Below are 10,390 nucleotides of genomic sequence, written 5' to 3' on the forward strand. Positions count from 1 at the left end.
ACAATGAGGTTATGGAGTAGAACAAATTGCAGTGAGGATGGTATAAATTTAAAAAAAGGAAATAACTGGCAAAGACGGAGATTGAATTTATGACTTTAGTTTTCCTACAATGATATGGCAGCCCAAAACAGTGGTTACATTAATACCTTATGTTTACATAATGTCTCACATTTTTTAAAGGTGCTTTCATAGAAATCATCTCCTTTATTCTCACAACAATCTTGTGAGTTAGAGCACTTTTTTTTCCTTTTTTATAAGTTAGGAAACTGAATTTCAGAACAATATAGTAATTTACTTGACGTCATTCAGCTACTAAATGGGTAAGACTGATTTTACATTTAAGTCTTCTGCCTCCCAGTCTAATAATCTTTCCACTGCTTCAAGATGCCTTGTCAACTGATCTAATGAACCTCGGACTCTGTGTTTCAGTTATATATTTAAAGTAAAATTATTCTTCACGTGCAAGTCTGGGTGTAACAGTCTCAAATCCAACTCAGAACTTTTGCCAACTGACCAGCAACCTCAATATCCTCCTAAATGGCATCCACCATAAAAGATCAGCTGATTGTGAACAACCTAAAGGAAGACCAGGTTCCCTGTAACAAGATCACTGTTGTTGGGGTTGGTGCAGTTGTCATGTCATGTGCCATCAGTATCTTAACAAAGGATTTGGCTGATGAACTTGCTCTAGTTGATGTAATAAAAGATAAACTAAAGGGAGAGATGATGGATCTCCAACATGGCAATCTTTTCCTCAAAATACCAGAGATTGTTTCTGGAAACCAATATAGTGTGACTGTCAACTCAAAGCTAGTTGCTGTTACAGCTGGGGATCATCAACAGGAGAGAGCAAGTTGTCTTAATTTGGTCCAGTGTAATGTGAATATCTTTAAACTCATCATGCCAATATTGTTAAATACAACCCTAATTTCAATTTGATTATTGTTTCTAATCCAATGGATATTTTGACATAGGTGGCCTGGAAGCTAAGTGGCTTTCCAAAAAATGTGTTGTTGGTAGTGGTTGCAATCTGGATCCTGCCCATTTCCATTACCTAATTGGGGAGATATTTGGTGTTCATTCTTCAAGTTGTCATGAATGGGTCCTTGGGGAACATGGAGACTCCAGTGTTCCTGTGAAGAGTGGTGTGAATGTTGTAGGTGTATCTCTGAAGAATATTTATCCTGCTTTGGGAACTGATGCTGATTCAAAGAATTGGAAAGATGTTCATAAACAGGTGGTTGAAAATGCTTTTGAAGTGATCAAGCTGAAGGTCTACACTTCCTGGGCCATTGGCTTCTCTGTGGCAGATCTCACAGAAAGCTTCATGAAGAATCTTAGGAGAGCATATCCAATTTCCACCATGATTAAAAGCCTATATGGCATTAATTAGGACGTCTTCCTTGGTGTCCCATGTGTGTTGGGGCAGAATGGCATTTCAGATGTAGTGAAGGTAAACCTGGATCTGGAGGAGGAGAGCTGTTTAAAGAAGAGCCAGAGATACTCTTTGGGGAATCCAGAAAGATCTATAATTTTAAAGACTTTTAACGTACTGCCATCAAGAGAACATGACAGAGGTTAAAGGGTGATATATGATGCCCTTTTCAAATAGGTCAAATCCTTCCTCTGATTAGTAATTGAATACCAGAAATGTAAAACCTGTGAGCACATTCTAGTCTCTTCCTAAAGTTAGAAATGGGGAATAGTATGGTATGACTATGATTTGTTAAACCCTGTTGTTGTTTGCATATGATGCTGAATATGATTTATACAGTCTCAGCAGTTGGTGTCAAGCAGAGCCAGTGCCCCACAGGTATATAAATAACCTTCCTTGTGTGTAAGTGCTGTAGGTTCCCATAGGTCCAGAAGACAACATTCCGGGATACAAAACACCATAGACCAGTAATACTTTATTGATGCACTGATTACCTTTGTATTCCCCTCCATTAAGCCTCTACAGCATGATCCCATGTATCACCTTTCCACAGGACCTGATTTTTGTCTGTCTGTCTATCTGCCTGTCTGTCTGTCTGTCTCTCTATCTATATATACGTGTGTGTGTGTATATATATGTGTATGTATACATACATATACACACACATACACACACACATATATATGTATATACATGTTTTATATATATGATATATATAATGTATATATATATATCATATATATGTGTATATATATATATATATGTAAAGAGAGAGAGAGTATCTCTAAAGTCTAGACACATATGAAATCTGATTAACATCTCATTAACCGTTTCACCAATGACTGTGTTGCTCAGCAAAGAAGCTTTGTTTTATGTGAATGGTGAGGTAAATAGACAGAATGTTATCAACCAGCATCAACTGGTTGCAAAGCAATCCACATTGGGTGGACCATTCCAAACAGCAAGGAGGGCAAAAAATTATAGTGTGGTGTGGTTTGTGGAAAGCTCATGTAACTGGTGAGACTTATCTCACTATGTTGAGAGACCAGTGAATGTCCCAACTTGAAAGGCTAGGTTAAGGACTTCCTGAGGGGTTCCAACAGGATGGCACCCCTGCCCATTTCACCCTGGTGGTAAGACATTGACTGAATGAAAATTTCCCTAACTGGATTGGAAGACATGGTCATGTGGGGTGGTCTCCTTGTTCAATAGACCTTAGCTTGACTTCTTTTTCTGGGGTATGCTAAAGGAAAAGGTTTACTCAATGAAAATCACAGATGCAACACCCTTGATTGAACGCATAAAGAGTGAATGTGCTAAAATCGACGGCAATGTGGAGTTATTGCATTGAGTTCACATGAATCTTGCAAAGCACATCAACCTTTGCATCACAAATGATGGAAATCATATTGACGATGTTATTTGTTAATATTTCAATTAAATAAAATATTGTTGAAATTTTCATTCATTTCATTTCTTGAAAATATGCATATTCGCCTACGTGTCCAGACTTTAGGAACACCCTGTATATCTCAATAGTTGTAAATTTCCATATTATATAAAAAGAGATGTGTGTGTACAATGATGCAAGCAATTCCCCAAGTGTCATACTAACTCTAAATGCTGAATAAACAACAAATAACTGATAAAAAATTTACTATTCAAAGAAGAAAGGAAGGGAGCATGGCATAATGAAAAGAACACTGAACACTTGGTTCAAATCAGCTGTGTGATATTGGGCAAGTCACAAGATCAATAAGTAGAATTGAGAAGGACTTTAGAAATTATCTGGTTCACCACACTCCTATTTTATAGATAAATAAATGGAAGCCCAGAGAAGTTTATAGAATTTTGTGAATTTCATAGTAGTTCACAGGGGTCTGCCTCAGACACCTTAGCCACATTTACTCATTGAGTAGCTAAACAGGCTCTTGGACTTCATCTAGTCCAACCTGATTTTGTAGATGACAAACTGAGTATTGGACAAATTAAATGACCTATCCAACACAGTAAGTTACTTGTAGTGTTAGAATTAGAATTCGTTTCTCCTAGCTTTGTGATTCTGGGCAAGTCTCTCAGCCTCATGTCCTCATCTGTAAAATGAAGATAAAAGAACCTATCCTGTAGGCTTTTCATGAGGATTAAATGAGGTAATATATGTAAAGTGCTTATAGACCTTAAAGTACTTTATAAATATTTATTACTATTACTATAATCTGAAATTGAAAGAGGAACTAAGAAATAATATATGTTGAATCCTTGATTTTACAGGTGAAGAAACTGAAGCCTTGAGAAGTAAAGCAGATTGTCCAAAGTCATGACATGTTTTCCATATTCTATAATCCAAATTCAATGTATATTCGATCTAGTTCATAGGCAATTGAAAAGGGGCTACATATTCTACCTGTTTGAAAGGCAGCTATGGCAAGGAGATAAGAAAAAAGGGGTTTTTTTGATTCTCAAGATAAAAATAATTATCTTTGTGAAACCTTGTTTAAAACAATTCTAATATGATACGTACAGATAACATCTGCTATACTCTCTGGCCCTGATATTACCTCTGAGGAAACATTTTCAATATTTGCCTCATAAAATTATCTTTTGCAAAAAAAAATCTCAGATTTTAATATAAAAGAAGATTGACAAAGAATGACTCAACTACATCTATTGAATCCCTTATGCCCACCCTTTATCATAGGTACACTATTGAGGTCACAATTGAAATCTGACTCCAATGAGCCAGAACACCCAATTTGAACTTAAACTCCCTAGCTAAATGCACCCATTGAGGAGCCAGACAGGCACTTTGAGTTCATCTAATCCAATTTCCTAATTTTATAGATGAGACATTGAGTATTGGACAAGTTTAATGATTTTTCCAATGTCACAGAGCAAGCAACTGGCAAAATTAGAATGTAGTCCTCCTTACTCCCAGTCTCCTCCTCTTCACTACACTAGGCTGTCCTCCTCAGTTGTCTCCTCATTAAACTTCCCTTCTTTAGATCCTAACATTATTATTTCATTTTCTTCTCCTAGAATGATAAATGCTATTTTTGGTTCAAATTTAGAATATACTAATATTCCAATACATACCCACCATGGGATTTAAGAAGCCATAGTAGACTCAGAGAGAAAGCTTTTCTTACTTCTGTTCAGATATATCTCTTCTTTCGTTCCAAACTTAATATTTCTATAGTTTGCACGTGGCCTTTCTTTGATAGCAAGAAGCACAATAGTTATCAAAAATGGATAGGGCATGACAAGAGTAGAGGTAGAAAAATATGCCAATTTCTAAAAAAGAAAAAATATTTTTTGCAAAATTCTTAATGTTATTATTGAAAGCATTACTTGTGAGCAATTAGTAAGAGAAATGCTGATGAATCTGAGCTAACATATGTTGATCAAGAGTGGGTTATGATGAATAAGCTTTCCTTTTCAGTAGTATACATAGATTGGTTCAAAATTAATACATTGATAGATGAAAGGAACCTCATATATACTTGGATTTCAGTGAAGCATTTTGCCAAATCTCCTCATAGACAAGTTAGAAAGCTATGGATTAGATGATAAGTACAGTTAGGTGACTTAATAACTTGTATGTCCCGTGGAAGTTATTAATATGTTAAACTCAACTAAGAGAGAAATCTCCCGTAGATTGCCATAGGTATCTGTACTTGGCCCTGTGTTATTCTATATTTTCATTAGTAATATGAGAGGTAACACATTAGCCATCAGAATTTAAATCTCAAAATCTCAACAGGCTAGAATTATGGACCCAGAAGAAATTAAAAGGTAGTATATGAAATAGTAAAGTAAAATTAAATAAGATGAATTTAAATAAGGATAAATGTAAAGTTCCACATTTGAGTTAAAAATCAACTACACAAATAAAGGAAGGAGGTGGCATGGCTAGGGAATAGTTCATATAAGAAAAAAATTTGAGAATTCTAGTTTACTATAAACTCAATATGTGTCAGAAGTATGACATGGAAGCCCAAAATTCTAATATGATCTTAGCATACATTGAGAGTAATTATATACAGCATGAGAGAAATGATAGATCTACTCCACTCTTTTTACCAGGTCATATTTAGAGATTTACATCCTTCAGTGGACATGACATTTTAGGAGAGATAGTCATAAATTTAATCATGTCTGGATTTATGGGAATTCGGATAGTGAGGAAACTAGAAACTAAGTAATGTAGAGATATGTCAAAGAAGCTGGGCATATTCATCTTGAGGGAAAAAAAAGAAGACACAAAAGAAATGATCACTAAGGGTTGTCTTTTGGAATAGGGATTAGACTTGTTTTATTTGGCTTCAGAAAGTAGAATCAGGTTAAAGTTACTGATATTCAAATACTAGCATAAGGAAAAAACTCATAATTGTAGTTGTCTAAAAAAAGTGAGATTCTTTGGAAGTTAATGAGCTTCTGTGACTGGAGAGCTTCAAAGAGAGGTGGGATGATCACTTCTTGGGCATGTTGTAAAAGACTTGTCAGTCAGGGAGTGAGTTAGTAACAAGAGTGGACCTTTGGTGGCCAGATGAAAGATTAGCATAGCATTTTGGGGAGAAGCACCTTGAAGGACATCAGTGTCCTGCAGCGCTAGTTATGAGTTACCTTTGCCTCATGGGTTCCTTACAAGTGTCCTCCACTAATAGTATAAACCCCATATTTATGTTCATTCCCTCTCCCCAAACTGAACTTTTGCTTGCAAGTTGGGGGCTGACTACCTCAGCTTCAAAGGCAAGTCCATATTATTAAAACTATAGATCATGAGCCTCAACTTATACGTTTATCTTTAGTATTTTAGTAGTCAGTTAGTAGAAATAATTTGTTCAAAGCTAGGTTATTAACTAGAATGTTATAGTGAGAAAAATATCCACAAAATATCTCCTCCATAAACCTGGTGAGTTGTCCCATAAATAGAGAGAGCATCAGTGGAAAAGTGGCACATCCTGTGAGTCAAGTGAGGTGTTTGCTGATAAATGTTTAACAACCAGGTCTCAGAGGAATATAAAAAGGTAGACATACATTTTAAAATAAAATTTACATTGTAAACTTTTTCTCCATCACTTATTAAGTCTAGAGAAAATAATAAATCAAGCCCAGATTTGTAGCTTTTATTGATTTCCAAGGTGTAAATGCTCAAGAAAATTTAAAAATCAGCTCTCAAAAACTGATTCCGACTGTTCTAGCACACTTCCACTTATAGAACACAGGTATAATGAGGCCCACAGGTAAGGAAATTACCATGCTTTCACTACAGAGCCTGGATATTTCTTCTCTCAGGGAAAAATACCATCTTCACCTTTCTTCCTTCTGATACAGGTTCCCCTGTCCTCACAAAATTGCACAGAGTGAACAACTTTCAAGATCTAGGTTCTTTCTCTATATCTACTTCTTCACTAAGCTGTCAATGGTGGTACTTCACAAAGCTTCCCAGCATAATTGTGTCTCTAGAACTGTCAATGAAGTTTTTAAAGGCCATCAGGGGTGTGGTCAAACATTTTGTCTGCCAATGACAAGATGCTCTTTATTTACATCAGCAAAGCCTGCTTCCTACTTTTTGGAGGTATACCAGGGCACAGACAAATCTTTGCATTTTGCATAACATGTTAAACACCTCCTTGTCTGTTTCCTTCCCCTTTTGTGACTTCATTAATTGAGCAAGAAGAAGGGTAAAGAGTTAACTGAAAGGGGTCCTGAACAATGTCCCATCTGCTATAAATGTTTTGGGGTTGGGTTTTTGGATCTCAGAATAATTGTTGATTCTATTAAAAAAATCAGCAGATGATGATGGTGATGCTAAGAAAAAGGAGAGCTCACATTTACATTTTATTTACCATTTCACAGACAGTGTGCTAAGCACTTTATAAATATAATCTCATTTGGTCCCCACAGCAATCCTAGGAAGTAGGTTATTAGTCTCATTTTACAGTTGAGGAAATTGAGGCAATCAGTGGTCAAAGTCACAGCTGGGGCTGGATTTGAATTCAGGTCTTATTACTTCAGTTCCAAGGCTCTATCTACTGTGTACCTAGCAGCACCTTTAAGACCAAATAGGACAGCTTTTAGGTACTAAGTTTTACTAATGGAATGCGACTACATTTTAAAAAACAAAACTAGGGCAAAATTCTCCCCAGATGCTCATATATAACTCTGAATGAAAGCAAATTTGGATTTCACCTGTGCAAAGCCTTCTGAATCAGATCCTTTTTCAAATAAAAATGGAATCCTAGATCAACTTCATTTTCATTCCATTTCAGATACCATATTGCAAAGGTACCAGATCTTATTAAGATTGTGAACTAATGCCAGAGTTGGTAACTCTGATACTACTTCAATCTTTAGCCATTGTATACTACCACTGTCATTACATTCTTTCTCTTCCTTTTTCCCCCTTATTGTCCCCTCCCTGTCTTTTTTCTTTCCCATTCTTCTTTCTCCTTTGCCTATGGCTTACAGCTTCTAGTACTGGCTTCTTTTAAGCCCCAACTAAAATACCAGCTTCTACAGAATGCCTTTCTCAACCCCTCGATTCAGGTGCCTTGCTTCTATTTATTATTTGTTATTTATTCTGTATGTCGCTTGTTTGTATGTATTTCTTTGTCTTTTGTCCTCCCATTTGATTGTGAACTCCCTGAGGGCAGTTTGTTGGACTCTGAGTACAGAACTTAGTAGGAACTTAATAAATATTTATTGATTGATTGATAGTAAAAAAACTGAAACCATTTCTTACCCTTATGTAATAGTAATTAAGATGGGACTTTTTGCTGTTGACCTTTAATGATTCTGGCCTTTGTTTGAATGGGGAAGATAAAGTGGGATTTTTTATATTTCTTAGCACTGAAACAATTGGGAGCCATTGATTTGTATCTGATATCATATTGGGGGTGGGGAACTTTTCCATGCCCAGCCTGGGTGAGGTCAGGGCTCTCGTGGCCCTGAACAGGATGTATAAGAGCAGAGGTTAGCATTCTCTCTTGGAGCTCTGAGCCACAGCAGGAGTGGTGTGTGACTCTGGGCCAGCCATTGTGAGCTCCCCGGCTGAACACTCAGATGTTGGTAACTACGAATTGTATTTGGTCTGTGATTCAGGGTGCTGGTTTTTTCCCCTGAACTCAGTAAATGATATTTGTATTCTGGATTAAAGTAAAATTGTTAACCCTGTAACGTTGCTTTCCTTAGTAAAGCAGATGAAAAAGACATGGGCTTGCAGCATTCTGTGAGCTGGTTGTTGTTGGCTTTACACCCCCCACAGCAGCTGCTAGCCAGATTGTTGATACACCTTACTAATGGCAAAGAGTTTCAAGATTCCTGAACTAATCAGTGATTGAGGTAAACACATGCACACATATCTATGTTGTTCATCTTCTTGCTCCAATATCTATTAGTTATATTATATTAAGCATGTGACTTTAACCTCTCTCTGACTCAGTTTTATCATCTGTTAACTGGGAATATTTGGGATAATAGCACTTATACTGCCTACCTCACAGGACTGTTTTGAGGAAAATTCTTCATAAATCTAAGTGTAGGGAATGAATGTGAGTTACTATTGAGGCATCTGGCCAATCATTTCATTTTTCCATGCCTTAGTGGGGATGAATAATTAGACCTTTTGAAAATCAAGGGTTTTGGCAGAAATCAGAAGGGCTACTAGTAACCAGATTTTTTAAAAGTGAAGACGTGCACAAGAAAAGGAATCTAGGAATTGCTGAGTACATAAAACAAGTCAGATTGAATACATTGAGGAAATCTGTGAAAAATTAAGGCAAAGGCCAACAGAGTTCACAATGCCAAGATAGGAGCTTTATACTTCAGGCTTCCTACCCTGTGCCTACTTTTAAATAATTATATGTGCCACTGGATTAGCCAGTGTGACTGCTGGACACACACACATGCGTACACACACACGCGCATACATACATACATATGTATAACCTTAGGTAAGTTATTTCTTTAAATCTCATTTTATCCATCAATATAGTGAAGATAATAAAGTTTTAATTACTCACCTCACAGAGTTGTAGAAGGCAAATGAAATAACACATATGTAGGTACTTGTTAAATATAAAATGCCATGGAAAGATAAGAATTCGTTTTAATTATTTACATTGGATGCTTGACCTCATCTACATATAAATCAGTCACTCCAGTTTCTTATTCTAGGTGATTCCTATTCATTTATTTCTGTAAATATCCCACAGACAGGGCTTTTAGTGTTTAATATTTCTAGCTTGAGTGTACCACCTTTGAACTCCTATCTGTTGCATCCGTCTTGCTACATCATCGTCATCATCATCACTGTAACTAGCATTTATGTAATGCTTTAAGGTTTACAAAGCTTATGCATATATTACCTCAGTTGATTCTTACAACAATCCTTGAGTTAGGTCCTGTGATTGTCCCCATTTTACAGATGAGGAAACTGAGGCAGGCAGTGGTTAGGTGGTTAAGACCTGGGTCACATGGTTAATAAATGTCTGGAGCAGGATTTGAACTTAGTTCTTCCTTACTCCAAGTCTAGCACTCTAACCAAATGTATCACCTACCTGTCTATATAGTCAAACAATCTTCTTGAGTCAGTATTGTGTACCATTATTTCTTCATGTTTCTCTTTGAATCCAAGTCACTGTTGTATGTTACAGCCTATTTTCATCCACCATGCATCTTTCCATTGACCTTTGACTAGCCCGAAATTCAGACTCTTCTGAGATTTTGATATTGAATGATTCACAGACATACATTTTCCCCAGATGAGCACTGGTGTTGAAAATATGGACTTTTCAAACAGTAAGCAGTTCAGGATCATTGCAAGAGCATAACCTTTTCTAAGTTGCCTGATTGGATCCAGCCCATTTAATCAATGAACAAACCTTTATTAAGCACTTACTCTGTACTAGACATTATGCTATTTCTGGGATTACAAAGACAAAGATCAAATAG

The 10,390-nt window shown here is 36.4% G+C and overlaps 1 protein-coding gene across 1 annotated transcript; it reads left to right on the forward strand.

Annotated features, from left to right (window-relative positions):
* The first annotated feature begins 537 nt into the window (after positions 1-537).
* Positions 538-1,393, forward strand: LOC118837266 (L-lactate dehydrogenase A chain-like). The gene is made up of 2 exons (XM_036744175.1): positions 538-874; positions 975-1,393. The coding sequence occupies exons 1-2, from the start codon at positions 538-540 to the stop codon at positions 1,391-1,393; spliced, it is 756 nt and encodes a 251-aa protein (XP_036600070.1).
* Positions 1,394-10,390: the final 8,997 nt, after the last annotated feature.

Source organism: Trichosurus vulpecula, chromosome 2, assembly GCF_011100635.1.
Source record: "Trichosurus vulpecula isolate mTriVul1 chromosome 2, mTriVul1.pri, whole genome shotgun sequence".
In the NCBI taxonomy this organism is placed as follows: domain Eukaryota; kingdom Metazoa; phylum Chordata; class Mammalia; order Diprotodontia; family Phalangeridae; genus Trichosurus; species Trichosurus vulpecula.

Bases quoted from the DNA above. Each gene is read 5' to 3' on its own strand.
- LOC118837266 (XM_036744175.1), top strand. From the start codon at position 538: ATGGCATCCACCATAAAAGATCAGCTGATTGTGAACAACCTAAAGGAA. The intron at 875-974 runs GTAATGTGAATA...ATTTTGACATAG, and splicing joins TTGTCTTAATTTGGTCCAGT to GTGGCCTGGAAGCTAAGTGG.